General features: G+C 38.2%; 1 protein-coding gene and 4 long non-coding RNA genes across 7 annotated transcripts; 3 read left to right on the forward strand and 2 right to left on the reverse strand.

Annotated features, from left to right (window-relative positions):
* Positions 1-1699: 1699 nt before the first annotated feature.
* LOC149673224 (uncharacterized) lies at positions 1700-4050 on the forward strand. Its single transcript, XR_016367111.1, has 5 exons — positions 1700-1850; positions 1985-2179; positions 2242-2759; positions 2857-3856; positions 3919-4050. It is a non-coding gene; the product is annotated as an uncharacterized LOC149673224 (long non-coding RNA).
* LOC149673225 (uncharacterized) lies at positions 2174-4005 on the reverse strand. Its single transcript, XR_016367110.1, has 3 exons — positions 3876-4005; positions 2408-2483; positions 2174-2347 (listed from the first exon to the last, which is right to left on the reverse strand). It is a non-coding gene; the product is annotated as an uncharacterized LOC149673225 (long non-coding RNA).
* A 4208-nt stretch (positions 4051-8258) lies between the features above and the next one.
* Positions 8259-9225, forward strand: LOC149673226 (uncharacterized). 2 transcript variants are annotated; one of them, XR_016367114.1, is made up of 3 exons: positions 8259-8409; positions 8544-8738; positions 8801-9225. It is a non-coding gene; the product is annotated as an uncharacterized LOC149673226 (long non-coding RNA). The 2 variants fall into 2 exon arrangements; XR_016367115.1 differs by having other exon boundaries at positions 8544-8592.
* Positions 8733-10565, reverse strand: LOC149673227 (uncharacterized). 2 transcript variants are annotated; one of them, XR_016367112.1, is made up of 3 exons: positions 10436-10565; positions 8967-9042; positions 8733-8906 (listed from the first exon to the last, which is right to left on the reverse strand). It is a non-coding gene; the product is annotated as an uncharacterized LOC149673227 (long non-coding RNA). The 2 variants fall into 2 exon arrangements; XR_016367113.1 differs by lacking the exon at positions 8733-8906 and having other exon boundaries at positions 9006-9042; positions 10431-10563.
* Positions 10566-14562: 3997 nt separating this feature from the next.
* LOC149673228 (uncharacterized) lies at positions 14563-20004 on the forward strand. Its single transcript, XM_089840237.1, has 5 exons — positions 14563-15565; positions 15631-17847; positions 17902-19131; positions 19207-19386; positions 19484-20004. The coding sequence occupies exons 1-5, from the start codon at positions 14563-14565 to the stop codon at positions 20002-20004; spliced, it is 5151 nt and encodes a 1716-aa protein (XP_089696363.1).
* The last annotated feature ends 2352 nt before the right edge of the window (positions 20005-22356 follow it).

Consider the following 22356-nt stretch of genomic DNA (forward strand, 5'->3'; position numbering starts at 1 on the left):
GCCAAGAAGTATCCTTCGGTGTGTTCAGGAAAAGGTTTCACCAGATTCCAAGCGGTAATGTATGCTATGGAATCTCTAGTTAAGGTACTAAAAAATACTCAGATATATCATTGTGGGAAGGTCCGGGATAAAATTTTAACAGCAATTTCTATATGATCGTCAGTTACATGCTTCGCAATGAATAAAGGCACTGTCAATATCAAAAATGACTTTAATTTTCTCTTATTTATTATAGCACGAAGAAGGAAAAGAAGACGAAATACAATCGCCACTAGACATTATTGAAGATAACGATAACAGTCTCGTAGATGTTATGCGGGAATTCCTTGGCCTGTATAAGCCAATAAAGAACGCTACAGAAATCTTCCAGTGTTTAGAGCTTGTGGCTGCAAAGACTCTGGGAACAGTTTTGACTACGGTTGTTCAAATTAGAAAGGTTGAATGCGTCCACTTCCAAGATGTCCAAAAAAATCTCCAGAAAGATTTTACAGCAACTTTCGCAACCGTTCTCAATGACGAGAGTTACATTTTGGCATCATTTTTGGACCCGAGGCAGAAGCGATATCTGTTCATTGGTACAATTTTCATTCTTTGTTATATTGCTCAAGCAAATTTTGTACAATTTTCATTCTTTGTTATGTTGTGCAAGCTAATTTTGTATGTGTTTATCTTTTAGGTCACTACGTCCATCCCGAATGGAGCGACGAATTTCCCGAATTTTGCGTCCCAAGCTATGAAAAGGTCTTGGCTCTTGTCAATCGCCAACTCCAAGAACTGAAAGATGACGAGCCTGTTGATGTCGAAGTTGACCCCGGAAACTTCCTCTTTCCATCCCTAAATCCGGTTGGTGGCACAATCCAGCCTTCAACAACGGCATCGATAGCAACACCTTCAGCGGAAGTCACTAACTATTTGAAGAAAGTGTTACCACCGAAAGTGGATAAAAAAGTAACATGGCTCCATTGGATGTTTGGAGGGCCAAGGAAGCGATCATGCCAAAGTTGGCGAAGCTCGCCAAGAGGTACTTGGCGGTTTCCGTTTCAACGACCCTAATGAGCTCTGCTGTGGACCGAGCCCGAACTTTGACCAGATACCAGCACTGCGGTCATAACGCAGAAACTACGGCAACCTTATTGAAACTTAATGCGTTGAGTGCACCATAAAGGTTGGCTCGGTGCGTTTCCGTATCCCCCAATTGTACATGCACTTCTATGAAATGAACGAATAGCTTATCTTTTATCTTCTTTCTTCTCTTTAGGAGTCCGTCCGTCGTCGGGTCACGCCAATTCGTCGGGTCACGCATTGGCGTAAAGATGGGATAGGGCTACTGGCGAAACCCCTCGGAGTGAAGCGCGTACCTTGTACACTTCGTCCAAACAAAAACGCGTCATACATCGAGTAAATTTAATCTTAAGAACTACGCCGCCACGACGTTCTTAAGAGTAAACTACTCGATTCTATCGTTCCTCATGGGTGACGTGGAAACGATAGGGTAGATTTTTTTCTCTCTTTTCTTGGGTGCTCATCTCTGGATTACAACTTTACAATATTGGCGTCTTAAACTTAGGTTTGGAACATTACCTGCTTAAAATTGCCTTCCTAATATGATATACCGACTAAATTTAGTCTTAAGGAAGGACACCGTCACGTCCGCCTTAAGACCAAATAAAACTTTTTTTTCGGTCAGTGAATGGTTCTGGATTCACCCACTGCTGGGATTCGTTTTAAAGACTTTGTGCATTTGATACTTTTAATTTAATATTGTTTTAAGCTTTGACGCTGCCACGTCAGACGACATTTCAACACTTTCTATCGACCTCCCGACGTTGATCAACGTGTCGAGTAAAGTGGTGAGTGTAATTTATGAAGGATTAATTAATTTAGGAAGTGTTCAACTAAACTCTTTAATTTCCCCCCTTAAAATCCGATTTAAATAAAAACACACCATTTAATTTATTTCTTTTATTATTTATTACTTATTTAGATTGTGTGGCAACTGTCGATCGCAGTATAGAAGTCACTGCAGTAAAAAGGTGAGAGGGCTGATCGCCCGTGGTAACTGAATGGTTAAAGCCTTATTTGAGCACTTAGCATGACCAAAATCGCAAGAGCAACTCCATGATTCGTTCATGCTCTTGTGGCATTAACAATTTCGCACTTATTATATTCTCATGGAATGGTGTGTTGATGAGCGAGATACACCCATACCCTTTAATCAATATTTATCCTTTCATCTCGCAGACGAGGTATATCTTCCAACTGCTGACGAAAAAGCTTATCCAGAGACTGAGTGTCAAGCCATTTGCGCCTCGTAACTAACACTGGAAGTCGCGGAAGCGCTTTACAACTGCAAATCGACATAACTTATAAAACATAACCAGTAACCATATTTACACTGAACAGTTACTTGAAAAGTAAGCATTTCAGTATGCAGCAATTGGTATAATCACCCCTTTGTTTCTCATAATATGAATATGGTAAATCTGAAATAGGTCTAATGAATGACAATAGAATAGTTAAGTTATATTTAAAATAGGTATGTGGTCATGAAGACTTCGGAGGATGTAAATTGCAATCATGCAACAGAAAAAAGCAATGAACTCTTGACAGTCAGAAATATGTAAAATTGAATACAAGTGGAAAATAAATTGCCGAATTTTTGGGTTTGAGAGCGTTTCGGGACTGATTGGGTGCTGGCATGCTGGTTATAAATAATGTCATCTTGAGTACAGGCTAGACATCATCAACATAATTCTAATGTGAACAGATTAAAAACATGCCATTAACGGTTTTAACGCATTAAAGGCGGTAACAGACTTTGTCTTCTTTTTTAAACCCCTCCCCGGCTCCACTTAGCTCTATGAGGATGACGAGCACTATCCACACAGGCTCACAACCCCTTTTAATAACAGTCAATGATAACAAAAATCCAACTAATTTAAAAAATGTTATGAAGTCTATCTAATAAATTATTCAATGCATGCATATAACCCATGCAATAAATTTAATTGGCTTATTAAATGAAGCGTCTACTAAATTACAATATAAGTTAACAGTAAACTAACACGTATGCGAGAAATAAATCATAAAATACACGCAAATAAATTAAACGCGAAAAAATAACTATTTATAATGAGAGAATCAAAAAAAGTACGTGTCAAATTGGATATTAAAGAAACTTTGGTGAAAATGAATTATTAGAATATCTACAATGAGTACTATAAAATCACAAAGGAGAATACAATAATCAGAGAGAGTTCATGCCGTCATGAAGAAAGTGCATGCCAAATAGAGCATTGAAAATAATCGAAATACAGGGAGACGTTATTCAAACAACCTATCATGGCATTTAGAAAATTATCTACAGTAAAGTAGAACATGCTTCGCTTGAGCATGTCTTCAAAAATCAAAACTAGTCATTATTTTCAGGTTGCAATGTTTCACTTCGGTCATGATGTTGGCTTGAATACTCTCGGTTTCCAGTCTAAACCTTTAATTTTCAAACCTTAGCTTTTCGTATTCGTTCCTAGACCTTTCATTTTCAGTCATTATTTGCCAAACAGACGCAAACATGAGAAGGGCCTCCAAACATGCATTAGCGGAAGCTATGAGCGTTTCTTTGCTTTTCTTACTAGGCAGCGACTAAGCTATAAGAAAGTTTAGCCCATTTATAAATGAAACAATAAAGGAAGGCCATGCATGCTGAAACAATAACAAGGAATGATGGAAAAAAGAACAATGAAATGTTGAAGTGAAGAATAAAATTAAAAGGACACCGCAGTAACTATTAATGGTTAACTGACTTTGCAGCAACCCTCTATCTCAAAAAAAAATGTCCAAATGAAATTTTCAGAAGGTGGACTATTATACCCTACATTGAATAGAAACCATTCTTATGACCATTTCTGTGTTCTTCAGTGGCAAGTGGATGAGCACCATGTTCATGGAAAGCAGAAGGCTCTTTGAGGAATCTTCAGCAAAAACTGGAGGAAGGCTATTCAAGAAGCTTGCACCCACCTGCAACAAAAAATAATGTTAATAACATGGTTAATACGTTACGAGAACTTACCAAATTTGCAATACGCAGAGCTTCATGTTCTTCTATAACAAGTGGAATATTGTTGAGGAATGCCTTTCATTGTCACCTCGGGAAAGGGTTCTCTGTTGGCGGTGGACATCATTTACCTGCTTTGTAATATGTTATCACATCTTTGTCCTCTCTTGGGGTGTCACTGATGACCAATAAGGGTACAACCTTCAACTCATAGAGGGAATGTGGCGCCTTTTTCAGTTTTTTAAACACGTTTCATTACTGTGTATAATTCAATACAATAACTACAAGTAAATCTTACCAATGTTAGAACATATAAATATACAAAAGTTGAAGATAAATTACACAGGAATGAAACAATTACTGTTTCACCATTACCAATAAAACTACTGACACAAAAATCTGTGTGCCCTTCACATTATGCCTTCATTACGCTGAGGTAGTTGTGGTTCGATGTTATCAAAGCAACAACATGGAAACAGGGAAAGATTTGACGTTTAATACTTAATTCGACAATTACAATTGGTTTTTAATTTTTTATACAAATATGTCAAGCACATTATTTACGTGAAAATATATAACTTGCTCAACGTTAAACGATGTTACCTTAACAAGCGGCTGTCTCAAATGCGTTGACGTCATTTAAAATTACAAAAGAGCAGACGGCACAAAATTACTATTCAGTTCATATGATAGGTGGCGTTAATAGCTTAAATGTTTCGGGTGAAAGGTTGCAGCACTGACCTTTGGCGACAAATTTACACTGTACACTGACCTTACACCGAAATTTGGTTCAACTTGAAACTCAAACTGAACTGAATTCAAAGGCTTATTTTTGCCGGTTGAACCTCCAATCACTGAGCCAAGGCAAGTAACGTCATCGGTAGACGTAGCCAATTAAAAGGCCAAGGGCAATGGTTGACGGTCCAATCAGAGAGCCAAGGGCAGAAGGAGGAGCTTAACTTTTCTGCAGAATACGGCCGCTGGTGCATTTCACTAGTGACTTGCCCCTCGGGTTGAAGAATCAACTAAGCCTCTTTTTTTTACATTGGTCACAGCAGGGGGTTTTGAAGATAATTTCTGTGTCTCACCCTAGGAATTCAGCGTTGCCAATCGTTCAAAGCAATTATTATCAATAGCATTGATAGAGTTATCTTTTCGGTAAGAGGAATTGAACTCCGATTGTGGGATAGCTTATACGTAGAAAACTTCAAAGTTTACCCTATAATCCGAACGGGATCACCCGCTCACCTGAGCGCCATTCGAACTTTGGCTAGGTTCTCTTCCCCCTTAAGATACGGATTTAAACCATCCAACGTTGACTGTGAAAAAAGAGAACTCGGTGGCGTCAGTCCGACTGAGTCAGTCCTGTCGTGACGGGCCTTTACTATGCGTCTTGTTTATACTATATGTCGATCAAATCTTTAAAGTGGAAACTTTCAATAAAGGGAAAGTTAACATTCAAAACATGTCCCATGTCCCCCTATCCACAGTGCAAATTTATTATTAACCATTTCACCATAAATCCTCAGCAGGAAATAATTCGTCCAAGAAACCTTTTAAGCGAGTTTCACCCCCGTTCAGAATCCCCTCTTAATGAAGTGTTCCGGAAATTGCAACATCTCATTATAAATATGGAAAGTTTTGAAATAAACCATTATTATTGTCTTAGCAGAAAACTTAAGCACATCTTATAAACTTCTAACATGGATAAAGAATGCGCGTGAGGAAATTTGTTTTCACTCTACAGGATAGGCAACTCCCTATCTAGGTCGACAGCCTATTCTGTAAATTATCTTTTACAACATCGGTTGTCAGCACGCGCAAAGCTAGGTCTCTATGTAACCTAGCTTTGCGCGTGCTGACAAGAGGCTAAAAAACTTCAGGATATTTTAAATCCTGAACATGAATATTTCATTCGTCTCTTGTCAGCACGCGCAAAACTACGTTACATACATTACCTAGCTTTGCGCGTGCAGACAACCGATGTTGTAAATAGAGTATATACAGAATAAGCTGTCATCCGAGATAGGGAGTTGCCTATCCTCTAAATTTCCGCGCGCGCATTCTTTATCCATGCTTCTCACATAGACTCACGCACATCTCATCTTACAAACATCTAATCTATCACCATTATCAGCATATTTTTATTAGGGTTCATCTCTTGGAGATGCTTTCACATGCGTTCACAGGATATCATTTGCTGTGTATATTTTTATTTAGGGTTATTTAACTTTAATTTTATTTTTATTTTCACTTGTATTTCAAAACAAACCATTTACATGTAACTTTAGTTATTTTTCTCCACATGAATTGTAATATTTAAAGTAAAAAATTATAAATGTATATGGCAGCACATACAAGGCGTCGAAATTGTTTTCAAAGTTATGGACGAAATAAATCAAAAAAAAAATTATCATATTCAAACTTAATTTCCAAGAAATATAGTTTCTAGTTTGGAATTTAAAATTGATACATTTGAATTAAGTTACTTAATATAAAATTCAAATATGGCGCGGATGCATCCTTCGACAGAAAAACCGAATTTAAATTACCAATCGCGACACCCGACTACCCCTCATAGGCGCCCCCAAGGGGTTTCTATCGGAGGGGAATGCTGGTTGTGGGGGTCCCCGGGAAATTGCGCAACACTAAGATGCAAATTTCTTTGATCATCTGTTTTTAATTCAGCTTTAACTCATACGCAAAAAGTGTACGCAATAATAGCCCCCGTATTTGCAAACAAAATACTGTCTTACATTCATCGTGGATGAATCCCAAATGCGATTCAAAATTATCAAAATACAGAAGAAACATTCTCCAATTAAAAATTGTAAAACAGTTAAACCCACGAGATAATTAAAAATGATTGTTGCTATTAGCCTGCGAGTTCTCAAAATACTAAAAAAATACATTCTCGACGTCATGCAACGAAGTCCTTGATAGACTTACGAGGGGATGACGTAGCGAAAGATTGGCTAAGGAATTTAAATAAAATACAAAAAGTTCTAACTGGACCTTCCCCGAAAACGAATATAGACTATACCCCCATCTAGTGGCCTTGCGGTTTTTCGCGTGGGAAAAAAAATATTGGGATTGAACGTATTTCGTTCCTAGGCATGCTTTCCAAGAACGAGGAGGGAGAGAGGGGGGAATGAGAATGTTTATGTTATATTTCCATAATACCTTTTTCGAAATCATTTAATACCCGCACTGTGAGAGAACTGATTAAATATGTTCATGGGAACTAAATATATAGTGGAGGTATTTTGTAGTACGTCTACAAAATACCTTTTGTTTTTAGACAGGGTACATATCATAGAAATAATTGTGTAGCCATTTTCTTCACGCATCTATATAGGCTGACTTTGTGTGAAGAGGCTAGACTAATCATTATGCTGCTTATGCATGACGAATTTTATCTCTCTACACCTTGCACTTTGCCCACGCCTAGGAACTCGCGCTGCTGCCAATCAAAAAATTGACAAAAAGACTACAGAATTATTAGGCGTGACGGGGTGACGTAACTTTTATTTTATTTGAGTAGAAAATAGATCAAAAATAGATTAGCATAAAAAATGAGAGTTAAGAGCTTGTATAAAAAATATAGTTTAAGAACGCGAGATTAAATTACATAAAAAACTAGTGATAAATTGTTATAAAAAGGGAAAAAACCCACTTGGAAAAAACTTAGTAATGTGAGGAGGCTTCGTGTAATCAGTTCGAAATTGTTTTTAATCAAATTAAGTTGTAGTAATTATGACCATGTATAATAATGCAAGGAAAATAAATTAAGTCGTTTTTAAATTACAATATTCCACTGAACTCGCCTTCGATATTTGGGATTCCAAATCGCGCTCAATCGAGAAATTACCACAATTTATGGTGCCGAAACCCGGGAGTGGAGAACAATAGTTTAAATTAGTCGGTAATTATACTTGCGCCTAATTCCAAGTATCGCTATGACGGACCCAGTGGATATATCGAGAAGACGACGTGGGTTCCTTAAGGGAAAAACTACGAGGATACTACAGAAAATTAATGATGAACTCAAAGATGAAGCACCGGATGCTGACATTTTAGAAGAACTGGTTAACCAGCTGACATCGAAAGAAGAAGCCATACGAGAACTGAACAACGATATTATCAGCCGACTCGAGGCCTTAAGACCAAATAAAACTTTTTTTTCGGTCAGTGAATGGTTCTGGATTCACCCACTGCTGGGATTCGTTTTAAAGACTTTGTGCATTTGATACTTTTAATTTAATATTGTTTTAAGCTTTGACGCTGCCACGTCAGACGACATTTCAACACTTTCTATCGACCTCCCGACGTTGATCAACGTGTCGAGTAAAGTGGTGAGTGTAATTTATGAAGGATTAATTAATTTAGGAAGTGTTCAACTAAACTCTTTAATTTCCCCCCTTAAAATCCGATTTAAATAAAAACACACCATTTAATTTATTTCTTTTATTATTTATTACTTATTTAGATTGTGTGGCAACTGTCGATCGCAGTATAGAAGTCACTGCAGTAAAAAGGTGAGAGGGCTGATCGCCCGTGGTAACTGAATGGTTAAAGCCTTATTTGAGCACTTAGCATGACCAAAATCGCAAGAGCAACTCCATGATTCGTTCATGCTCTTGTGGCATTAACAATTTCGCACTTATTATATTCTCATGGAATGGTGTGTTGATGAGCGAGATACACCCATACCCTTTAATCAATATTTATCCTTTCATCTCGCAGACGAGGTATATCTTCCAACTGCTGACGAAAAAGCTTATCCAGAGACTGAGTGTCAAGCCATTTGCGCCTCGTAACTAACACTGGAAGTCGCGGAAGCGCTTTACAACTGCAAATCGACATAACTTATAAAACATAACCAGTAACCATATTTACACTGAACAGTTACTTGAAAAGTAAGCATTTCAGTATGCAGCAATTGGTATAATCACCCCTTTGTTTCTCATAATATGAATATGGTAAATCTGAAATAGGTCTAATGAATGACAATAGAATAGTTAAGTTATATTTAAAATAGGTATGTGGTCATGAAGACTTCGGAGGATGTAAATTGCAATCATGCAACAGAAAAAAGCAATGAACTCTTGACAGTCAGAAATATGTAAAATTGAATACAAGTGGAAAATAAATTGCCGAATTTTTGGGTTTGAGAGCGTTTCGGGACTGATTGGGTGCTGGCATGCTGGTTATAAATAATGTCATCTTGAGTACAGGCTAGACATCATCAACATAATTCTAATGTGAACAGATTAAAAACATGCCATTAACGGTTTTAACGCATTAAAGGCGGTAACAGACTTTGTCTTCTTTTTTAAACCCCTCCCCGGCTCCACTTAGCTCTATGAGGATGACGAGCACTATCCACACAGGCTCACAACCCCTTTTAATAACAGTCAATGATAACAAAAATCCAACTAATTTAAAAAATGTTATGAAGTCTATCTAATAAATTATTCAATGCATGCATATAACCCATGCAATAAATTTAATTGGCTTATTAAATGAAGCGTCTACTAAATTACAATATAAGTTAACAGTAAACTAACACGTATGCGAGAAATAAATCATAAAATACACGCAAATAAATTAAACGCGAAAAAATAACTATTTATAATGAGAGAATCAAAAAACGTACGTGTCAAATTGGATATTAAAGAAACTTTGGTGAAAATGAATTATTAGAATATCTACAATGAGTACTATAAAATCACAAAGGAGAATACAATAATCAGAGAGAGTTCATGCCGTCATGAAGAAAGTGCATGCCAAATAGAGCATTGAAAATAATCGAAATACAGGGAGACGTTATTCAAACAACCTATCATGGCATTTAGAAAATTATCTACAGTAAAGTAGAACATGCTTCGCTTGAGCATGTCTTCAAAAATCAAAACTAGTCATTATTTTCAGGTTGCAATGTTTCACTTCGGTCATGATGTTGGCTTGAATACTCTCGGTTTCCAGTCTAAACCTTTAATTTTCAAACCTTAGCTTTTCGTATTCGTTCCTAGACCTTTCATTTTCAGTCATTATTTGCCAAACAGACGCAAACATGAGAAGGGCCTCCAAACATGCATTAGCGGAAGCTATGAGCGTTTCTTTGCTTTTCTTACTAGGCAGCGACTAAGCTATAAGAAAGTTTAGCCCATTTATAAATGAAACAATAAAGGAAGGCCATGCATGCTGAAACAATAACAAGGAATGATGGAAAAAAGAACAATGAAATGTTGAAGTGAAGAATAAAATTAAAAGGACACCGCAGTAACTATTAATGGTTAACTGACTTTGCAGCAACCCTCTATCTCAAAAAAAAAATGTCCAAATGAAATTTTCAGAAGGTGGACTATTATACCCTACATTGAATAGAAACCATTCTTATGACCATTTCTGTGTTCTTCAGTGGCAAGTGGATGAGCACCATGTTCATGGAAAGCAGAAGGCTCTTTGAGGAATCTTCAGCAAAAACTGGAGGAAGGCTATTCAAGAAGCTTGCACCCACCTGCAACAAAAAATAATGTTAATAACATGGTTAATACGTTACGAGAACTTACCAAATTTGCAATACGCAGAGCTTCACGTTCTTCTATAACAAGTGGAATATTGTTGAGGAATGCCTTTCATTGTCACCTCGGGAAAGGGTTCTCTGTTGGCGGTGGACATCATTTACCTGCTTTGTAATATGTTATCACATCTTTGTCCTCTCTTGGGGTGTCACTGATGACCAATAAGGGTACAACCTTCAACTCATAGAGGGAATGTGGCGCCTTTTTCAGTTTTTTAAACACGTTTCATTACTGTGTATAATTCAATACAATAACTACAAGTAAATCTTACCAATGTTAGAACATATAAATATACAAAAGTTGAAGATAAATTACACAGGAATGAAACAATTACTGTTTCACCATTACCAATAAAACTACTGACACAAAAATCTGTGTGCCCTTCACATTATGCCTTCATTACGCTGAGGTAGTTGTGGTTCGATGTTATCAAAGCAACAACATGGAAACAGGGAAAGATTTGACGTTTAATACTTAATTCGACAATTACAATTGGTTTTTAATTTTTTATACAAATATGTCAAGCACATTATTTACGTGAAAATATATAACTTGCTCAACGTTAAACGATGTTACCTTAACAAGCGGCTGTCTCAAATGCGTTGACGTCATTTAAAATTAAAAAAGAGCAGACGGCACAAAATTACTATTCAGTTCATATGATAGGTGGCGTTAATAGCTTAAATGTTTCGGGTGAAAGGTTGCAGCACTGACCTTTGGCGACAAATTTACACTGTACACTGACCTTACACCGAAATTTGGTTCAACTTGAAACTCAAACTGAACTGAATTCAAAGGCTTATTTTTGCCGGTTGAACCTCCAATCACTGAGCCAAGGCAAGTAACGTCATCGGTAGACGTAGCCAATTAAAAGGCCAAGGGCAATGGTTGACGGTCCAATCAGAGAGCCAAGGGCAGAAGGAGGAGCTTAACTTTTCTGCAGAATACGGCCGCTGGTGCATTTCACTAGTGACTTGCCCCTCGGGTTGAAGAATCAACTAAGCCTCTTTTTTTTACATTGGTCACAGCAGGGGGTTTTGAAGATAATTTCTGTGTCTCACCCTAGGAATTCAGCGTTGCCAATCGTTCAAAGCAATTATTATCAATAGCATTGATAGAGTTATCTTTTCGGTAAGAGGAATTGAACTCCGATTGTGGGATAGCTTATACGTAGAAAACTTCAAAGTTTACCCTATAATCCGAACGGGATCACCCGCTCACCTGAGCGCCATTCGAACTTTGGCTAGGTTCTCTTCCCCCTTAAGATACGGATTTAAACCATCCAACGTTGACTGTGAAAAAAGAGAACTCGGTGGCGTCAGTCCGACTGAGTCAGTCCTGTCGTGACGGGCCTTTACTATGCGTCTTGTTTATACTATATGTCGATCAAATCTTTAAAGTGGAAACTTTCAATAAAGGGAAAGTTAACATTCAAAACATGTCCCATGTCCCCCTATCCACAGTGCAAATTTATTATTAACCATTTCACCATAAATCCTCAGCAGGAAATAATTCGTCCAAGAAACCTTTTAAGCGAGTTTCACCCCCGTTCAGAATCCCCTCTTAATGAAGTGTTCCGGAAATTGCAACATCTCATTATAAATATGGAAAGTTTTGAAATAAACCATTATTATTGTCTTAGCAGAAAACTTAAGCACATCTTATAAACTTCTAACATGGATAAAGAATGCGCGTGAGGAAATTTGTTTTCACTCTACAGGATAGGCAACTCCCTATCTAGGTCGACAGCCTATTCTGTAAATTATCTTTTACAACATCGGTTGTCAGCACGCGCAAAGCTAGGTCTCTATGTAACCTAGCTTTGCGCGTGCTGACAAGAGGCTAAAAAACTTCAGGATATTTTAAATCCTGAACATGAATATTTCATTCGTCTCTTGTCAGCACGCGCAAAACTACGTTACATACATTACCTAGCTTTGCGCGTGCAGACAACCGATGTTGTAAATAGAGTATATACAGAATAAGCTGTCATCCGAGATAGGGAGTTGCCTATCCTCTAAATTTCCGCGCGCGCATTCTTTATCCATGCTTCTCACATAGACTCACGCACATCTCATCTTACAAACATCTAATCTATCACCATTATCAGCATATTTTTATTAGGGTTCATCTCTTGGAGATGCTTTCACATGCGTTCACAGGATATCATTTGCTGTGTATATTTTTATTTAGGGTTATTTAACTTTAATTTTATTTTTATTTTCACTTGTATTTCAAAACAAACCATTTACATGTAACTTTAGTTATTTTTCTCCACATGAATTGTAATATTTAAAGTAAAAAATTATAAATGTATATGGCAGCACATACAAGGCGTCGAAATTGTTTTCAAAGTTATGGACGAAATAAATCAAAAAAAAAATTATCATATTCATACTTAATTTCCAAGAAATATAGTTTCTAGTTTGGAATTTAAAATTGATACATTTGAATTAAGTTACTTAATATAAAATTCAAATATGGCGCGGATGCATCCTTCGACAGAAAAACCGAATTTAAATTACCAATCGCGACACCCGACTACCCCTCATAGGCGCCCCCAAGGGGTTTCTATCGGAGGGGAATGCTGGTTGTGGGGGTCCCCGGGAAATTGCGCAACACTAAGATGCAAATTTCTTTGATCATCTGTTTTTAATTCAGCTTTAACTCATACGCAAAAAGTGTACGCAATAATAGCCCCCGTATTTGCAAACAAAATACTGTCTTACATTCATCGTGGATGAATCCCAAATGCGATTCAAAATTATCAAAATACAGAAGAAACATTCTCCAATTAAAAATTGTAAAACAGTTAAACCCACGAGATAATTAAAAATGATTGTTGCTATTAGCCTGCGAGTTCTCAAAATACTAAAAAATACATTCTCGACGTCATGCAACGAAGTCCTTGATAGACTTACGAGGGGATGACGTAGCGAAAGATTGGCTAAGGAATTTAAATAAAATACAAAAAGTTCTAACTGGAAAACGAATATAGACTATACCCCCATCTAGTGGCCTTGCGGTTTTTCGCGTGGGAAAAAAAATATTGGGATTGAACGTATTTCGTTCCTAGGCATGCTTTCCAAGAACGAGGAGGGAGAGAGGGGGGAATGAGAATGTTTATGTTATATTTCCATAATACCTTTTTCGAAATCATTTAATACCCGCACTGTGAGAGAACTGATTAAATATGTTCATGGGAACTAAATATATAGTGGAGGTATTTTGTAGTACGTCTACAAAATACCTTTTGTTTTTAGACAGGGTACATATCATAGAAATAATTGTGTAGCCATTTTCTTCACGCATCTATATAGGCTGACTTTGTGTGAAGAGGCTAGACTAATCATTATGCTGCTTATGCATGACGAATTTTATCTCTCTACACCTTGCACTTTGCCCACGCCTAGGAACTCGCGCTGCTGCCAATCAAAAAATTGACAAAAAGACTACAGAATTATTAGGCGTGACGGGGTGACGTAACTTTTATTTTATTTGAGTAGAAAATAGATCAAAAATAGATTAGCATAAAAAATGAGAGTTAAGAGCTTGTATAAAAAATATAGTTTAAGAACGCGAGATTAAATTACATAAAAAACTAGTGATAAATTGTTATAAAAAGGGAAAAAACCCACTTGGAAAAAACTTAGTAATGTGAGGAGGCTTCGTGTAATCAGTTCGAAATTGTTTTTAATCAAATTAAGTTGTAGTAATTATGACCATGTATAATAATGCAAGGAAAATAAATTAAGTCGTTTTTAAATTACAATATTCCACTGAACTCGCCTTCGATATTTGGGATTCCAAATCGCGCTCAATCGAGAAATTACCACAATTTATGGTGCCGAAACCCGGGAGTGGAGAACAATAGTTTAAATTAGTCGGTAATTATACTTGCGCCTAATTCCAAGTATCGCTATGACGGACCCAGTGGATATATCGAGAAGACGACGTGGGTTCCTTAAGGGAAAAACTACGAGGATACTACAGAAAATTAATGATGAACTCAAAGATGAAGCACCGAATGCTGACATTTTAGAAGAACTGGTTAACCAGCTGACATCGAAAGAAGAAGCCATACGAGAACTGAACAACGATATTATCAGCCGACTCGAGGAAGAAACGGACATTACCAACGAAGTTGAGGCAGCCGAAGAATATAATGAGAGAATTATTACTGCCAAGACAAGGGGACAACGCGCCATACGCCGTCGAAATGGAAGTACTGCAGCATCAGTCAATACAGTCTGTGAAGAGCCAAGGGAAGGATCAGAAGTAACGACGAGAGTACACACAGTCCGGTTACCAAAACTGGAAATAAGCAAATTCGGAGGAGATTTCTGTGAGTGGCACAATTTTTGGAACCAATATCGGGTGGCGATACATGAGAACAATACCCTCACGAAGTGCGATAAGTTTACCTACCTGAAGTCGTACTTAGAAGGTTTAGCGAAGAAGTCAATATCGGGGTTATCCACATCGGACCGTAATTATGACGAAGCGGTAAGAATACTGCAAAGAAGATTTGGAAGAGTAAAGCTCATAATTCAGAACCACAAGACCAACCTTATGAAGTTACCAGCAGTTAAGCGCTACAATGACCTCGTCGCCCTGAGAGCTCTCTATGACGCTTGTGAAGTAGAAGTTCGGAGCCTGAACGGACTTGGGATAGCCGTTAAAACCTTTAGTGGATTTTTATGGACTATTCTTTTTGAAAGAATTCCCAACGACGTCGCTTTAGAGTATACAAGAAGACAAGCTCTCAACAATCAAGAAAACACAGAAGAAGAAGAAAACCAGAACTTAGACACCGACGAGGACATGGATGGTCGACAATTGATGAACTTTCTTCGACTGGGAATTGAGAGTCGAGAAATGATGCATACGCTATCCAGAAGTGCCACTGATAACCAAGATGCAAGTTACTCCGGGATAAACAACCTTCGGAATAGAATTAAACCAAAATTCCCAGGATACCATAATCAGGCAGAGTCCCAACAGCTGCAAATTTGACCGCCGGAGTGGAACAAAGACTTTCGTGCATATACTGTGGTGATGAAACGCATACCACATCGTCCTGTCAAGAATTAAGTTCAAAGGAGAGATCAGAGACTATCAAGGATCAAAATCGTTGCTACGTCTGCTTGAAGTTAAACCACCTAGCAAAGAATTGTCGATCAAGAATAAGATGCCGTTTTTGCCAAAGGAAACACCATTTCACCATCTGCGAATCCGAAAAATGGAAGAAGAATAATGATTCCAAGAAACCAGAAAGTACCAAGACAAGTGAAAATGGACAAGAAGGTGATAAACGAGAAGAGACTTCGGTATCAACCCACATCGCATATCCGATAGAAGGTCATGCAAAAACCGTACACTTGCAGACTGTAAGAGCTCGTCTATTCGGTGGAAGGAAGCTGGAAAACTCAAGATATGTAAGATGCCTTATTGACGGAAGAGCTCAGAGAACGTTCGTGAAGGAGACACTGTCCAGAAGTCTGGAACTTAAAATAGTTGGAGAAGAAAAGGTTCGGGTTTATGCCTTCGCAAGTCAAGCACCAGTAATTAGCACTAGAAGAATCGTGGAACTTCAGCTACAAAACACTCGCCATCCAAACAAGAAAATCACCATACAAGCTCTGGAAATACCCCATATCAGTAGCACACCTATCTCCATACTTGAAAACGACCTAGTGGAATATTTAACCAGTCATGGACTACAGATCGCCGACGATTCCATGGAAACGGAAGAAATAGAGATCTTACTAGCATCTGACGTCATATGGAGATTGACTTCCGGAGAGACGCACCGAATAACGCCTGAATTAGTTGCAACAGAAACTCTGTTTGGATGGACAGTACAAGGCCCGACTGAAAATACGTCGCTCTTAGCCATCGTCAATAACGTTATTACCCTGAAAGCAGTTACCGCCAGCCTAGAAGAGAAGGAAATATCCGCGCAGCTGACAACCTTTTGGGATTTGGATACTATGGGAATCAGGGAAGAACCACAAAAACCCGTAACGGACGACGAAACTATGAAGTACTTTGAAGACACTATAAGCAAGGTGGGAGAGCGTTACCAAGTCCGACTACCATGGAAAGAGAACAAAGATGAACTAAAAAGCAACTACTATAACGCTGAACGTCGCACACTTCAATTGGTGAAGAAATTTCAAGTTGACAAGAGCCTCTACAACCAATATAAGGAAGTCATACTTTACCAACTAAGTCAAGGAATAATTGAAGAAGTGCACACCTCGGAGAAGTATGACAATTTGAAATTCTACTTACCTCATCAGCCAGTTACGGGAAGTGAAAGGAAAACCACTAAACTACGCGTGGTTCATGATGGATCGTCCTCGGAACGCAACTCACCTTCCCTAAACGAATGCCTTGCCACAGGACCAAATTTGAATCCCGACTTGCTTGATGTCATATTACGATTCAGATCTAACCCGATAGCCTTCGTCTCAGATATTGAGAAAGCGTTTTTACAAATATGGATCGCTCCCGAAGATAGAGACGTATTACGATTTCTATGGCCTAATGAAGATCTGGGACAAGAACTCAAAATATTGAGGATTGCACGAGTACCGTTTGGTATAACCTCAAGCCCATTCTTGCTCACCGCAACTATTCGACATCACTTACGCCAATACGAAGAGGAAATGCCTGAAATTTGCAAGACGTTAATAGACCAACTATTCGTCGATGATTTTCCTTCGGGTGATTCAACAGTTGAGAAAGCGTTGAAACTATCCATTGCGGCAAAAACCATCATGAACTCAGCGGGAATGAACCTCAGAAAATGGATGTCGAATTCTACGGAACTTGAAGACGAATGGAGGAAACGAGTTAAAGAAAGTCCAAACAAGACACCTGTAGTTGAAGAAAGAAACCCAGACGAAATTCAGAAAGTACTTGGATTGGGATGGAAGACGAGTCAAGATACTATACATCTCGATACTATACATCTCAACGTTCAGCAAATTAAGAACATAAACGTGGGGAAGAAAATAACAAAACGCCACGTACTGAAGACCGTGTCCAGTGTATTTGACCCAGTAGGGTTCTTATCACCTTTCGTCATAAGAATCAAAATCCTATTCCAAGAACTCTGGGAAGCTGGTATTAAATGGGACGAACAACTAAGACCCGAAATAGCGAAGAAATTTGAGACGTGGTGCCAAGAAACGGAAGGTCTAAATACACTCACCATTCCATGACATTACTTCCATGGACTAACGTCTGAAGATCTTAAAGATGTTACTCTACACACATTCACGGACGCCAGTGAAGGGGCGTATGCAGCAGTTGCGTACATTCGTTTCGTAACCCAAACTGGAGAAATCGGCGTAACTTTCGTAGCGTCGAAATCAAGAGTCGCACCTTTAAAGAAATTAAGCTTACCAAGGCTGGAATTGATGGGTGCTTTACTGGGGGTAAGACTGGCTGGGTATTTGAAGAAGACGCTCAGAATTGAAATCCACGAATCCAAACTCTGGTCGGATTCCATGATGTCGGATTCCATGATATCACTACATTGGATAAAAAGCAGGTCTAGACAATGGAAACCGTTCGTGTCCAACCGGGTTTCTGAAATACAAACTCTTTCGGAACCTATGTCTTGGGACTACGTAAAAGGAACGCATAACCCGGCAGATATGCCCACCAGAGGAAGACATGCTGAAGACTTAATGCAGAACCAAACATGGTGGGATGGGCCTTCCTGGCTCAAACTAGAAGAATCACGAGAAAAATCGAGATTTGATCCACCTACAACAGAAGAACTACAACTAGAGAAAAGGAATGGAAAGGGAGAAATCACCTTAACTAACTTCGTAACAACCGGAAAACCGCCAGTAATCGATCTGAGTCGTTTCAGCCAGTACCTGAAAGCAAACCGCATCGTATCCTGGATATTGAGATTCCTACACAACTGTCAACAACCAGAGCGTAAAAAACAAGGACCACTATCAGCGGAAGAAGTCCATCTGGGAAAGATCATCCTAATAAGAGAGTCACAAGAACACTCTTATCCAGACGAACTTCAGAGTCTACGAAACCAGAGGGATGTCCCAAAAAACTCCCAAATAGAAAATCTTGACCCTCAACTTGACGAAAACGGATTACTTTTCGTTAAAGGACGGTTAGAAAACAGCGAATTCACGTATCGCGAGAAAAATCCATGGATAATTTCCGGTAAAAGTCGTTTAGCGGAACTTGTTGTCGCGCATCACCACGGTCATAACATGGGACATTCCGGTCTTAACGAGACGTTAGCTTCTATTAGAGAAGAGTTTTGGATTACGCGCGCGCGCCAGACAGTAAAAACCATTATCAGAAATTGCTGGAAATGTAAACGGTTTAGAGTAAAAGCCGCTCAACAAACTATCGCGCCATTACCGTCAGATCGCTTGAACTTCGGGCAACCGTTTACCATTACCGGTATAGATTTCGGAGGTCCATTGTACGCACGGAACGGTAAAAAGTCAACGGTTAAATGTTATATTGCGCTCATGACTTGCGCGAACACGCGTGCGATACATCTTGAATTAGTAACCGACCTGTCCACGGAAAAATTCCTTTTGGCATTCAGGAGATTTATCTCGAGACGCGGCGTCCCTGAAGTAATCTATTCGGACAATGCTCGAACTTTTAAGCGCGCTGAACAAGACCTCAAAGACATTTTTAACAATCTTAAACAACCCGAAGTAGCTAATTTCATTTCCTCGAAAGGTATTTCCTGGAGATACATAGTGGAACATGCCGCCTGGTGGGGGGGGGGGTTATTGGGAGAGACTTATTCAATCAACCAAGAAAATTCTACGGAAAGTAATTGGGAAAGCTTCTCTGTCCTATGAAGAGCTGGAGACTGTCCTTATCGAGTCCGAAGCGATCCTCAACAGTAGACCTTTAACCTTCACCTACAACAGCGTTGACGAACCAGTTCCTCTTTCTCCAAGTCATTTTCTCTCCGGACGAAGACCAACAGCCATTCCATCAAGAAACTTCAGATCGACGGATAGACTAACCGCAGACAGACAAGAATTGAACAGGAGGTTTCAATATCGGCAAAAATTACTTGATCACATTTGGAATCGATGGAAGACTGACTATCTCCTTCAACTAAGGACTATACACTGCCAGAAACAACCCAGAACGGTGACTCATCTGAAGGTCGGGGACGTAGTTTTAATTAACGAAAATAAAACTCCAAGAACTGTTTGGAAATTAGGCAAGATATCAGAAGTCTTTATGGGCAGGGATCAGAAAGTCAGATCATGTAGTTTGAAATTGGGAAATGGTATGATACTTAAAAGACCGATACAATTGTTGTATCCATTGGAATGTTAAAATAGTGCAGTTAAAGTTAGATTTTTGTAATTCTAGTAAAATGAGTAGGAAAACTCATTTCGGCGGGCAATTTGACGTAACTTTTATTTTATTAGAGTAGAAAATAGATCAAAAATAGATTAGCATAAAAAATGAGAGTTAAGAGCTTGTATAAAAAATATAGTTTTAGAACGCGAGATTAAATTACATGAAAAACTAGTGATAAATTGTTATACAAAGGGAAAAAACCCACTTGGAAAAAACTTAGTAATGTGAGGAGGCTTCGTGTAATCAGTTCGAAATTGTTTTTAATCAAATTAAGTTGTAGTAATTATGACCATGTATAATAATGCAAGGAAAATAAATTAAGTCGTTTTTAAATTAAAATATTCCACTGAACTCGCCTTCGATATTTGGGATTCCAAATCGCGCTACAAAACCCGTATAGAAATTAAATTGGGAGATATGGGGGCTAAATAATGTACGTATTCCTATTCCACGGGTTGCGAAAACCAGGTGTTCTATTACTTTGACAGTAACGAAGGAACCATTAACCCCTCTGCTGCATTTTATTAAAGGAAAGTTCAGCTAACATAACATTGTACTTAAAAAGAACGGCCTTTTTCTAAATATCAATGGCAAAATATTTAACATAAGTGAATGGTCTCTTATTTCATTATAATTAGCATTAATTATTCTTATAAATGAGGATACTGCGTTGGCATTGGTTTAGTGGCGTATGCTTAATCGAACCTATTACCTCGAAGGGTATTGGTTTAATTCTCACAGGCTAAGAGGTGTATGGGTAAGATAGCCCTCTCGATCACGCGCGTAAGAGGCATAATGTTATGTTACCTGAACCTTTCTTTAAAACATTAAAATCTTGGAATAATTGCAATTTAAGTAATGCTCTCCAGAACAACAAATTATGGATATCCAATGAATACTTTTAGAAGCTTAAGGTTCTCTGGTGTTACAGTATACAACTTAAACATTTAAGGAAATCTTTATAGGGTTCTGATCAGGAATAAAACATTTTGTAAAACACCGGGGAAGACATTAAAGTTTTCATCAATTAACAGTATCAGTGATCACAACTCAGAGTGCTTATGTTCAATGCAACATGCTCTGGAAGGGACTCGTAACTAATAACCACTGAAGATAAAATCATGGATTTCAGATTCTCGTTCTTAACTGTAAGACCTTAAATATGTTTACTAACCAAGGGGTCAATTAACTGACTTTCAATAATTTTTTGGCTTAGAGTAACTATAAGTTCGTTCCGTTAATGTGGAAAGGAGATATGATAGTGAACTTTCGGTTAATGAACATTTTCCGATTTCATTACATTATATGTAACTTGCGAAACGTAACGTAAGTCAAGTTTTATATTGAAGCTATTAAGGTGAAGCCTCATAGATTTCAGAATTTTCAAGCGCCCATAACTCGGGTTCTACACATCGCAGCTTCATTTCGTTTTGTTTTTCTTAATCTAGAGTGCCATTGCCAGGGCATCATCGAGTTCAAACGGTGATACCTATTTTAGTTATTTTTATATTTAGTTTTAAACATGATGCCAGAAGCGAAAACATGCTTCGGGCAAACATCCGCTATTCGCCAACGGGTTTTCCCCGAGGGTCGGGCTCTTTTTTAATATACTTTAAAATGTTCAAACTAGGGCATCATCGTGCAAAATTTTAATCGCGCTAACGGTTAATTTGTTACTGACGTTTCTAAATGACTCTCAAACATGCGGCCTAAACGTTTCGATTTAGATTTTCTAATTTTATAAATTTGCTCACACTTCATAGAACGAACCTTCCTATACCCGGGGAAAAAAGAATTATCACTCTAAGTGAAATAGCCTTCGAGATATAACCATTAATGTGAACCACTAATTTCGCTCTTTTTGAAGCAAAATTTTAAAAATACGCGCAATTTCACTAGCGGTGCCATGCGGCTAAAGAGGGGAACTAATAAAATTTTGAAACTTTTGTTATTAAACGGAGTAAAGATGTCACTCTAAACCTTTTCAAAAATTCTCGGTAGCGAAAGGTTTTGTTGGGCCTTTTCGACCCCCCCCCTACAACATGAAAGAATGTAACCCAAGGGGGGCCCATACGCGCTTTTCGCGCGTCGAGTTTTCGATTTTCCAGACAACCAGCGCGTTGGTTTACAAAGCTAGCACGGAGGGGGCTTATAAAATATCTTACGTATGTCTGTCAGCCATCCAGTCTTTTCAGAAACAGCGTTATAGTGTAAATGTTGTACAAATAATTTTTGTGCGAGTATTTTTTAATTATGAATATTAGTTGTTCGGTTAATGTGTTTATATGAGTAAAAATAATTATAAATATAGGCACAGTAAATTTC

The sequence above is a fragment of the Phalangium opilio genome, unplaced genomic scaffold, assembly GCF_054372755.1.
Source record: "Phalangium opilio isolate 3A_F unplaced genomic scaffold, DU_Popi_V2 ptg000053l_1, whole genome shotgun sequence".
In the NCBI taxonomy this organism is placed as follows: Eukaryota; Metazoa; Arthropoda; class Arachnida; order Opiliones; family Phalangiidae; genus Phalangium; species Phalangium opilio.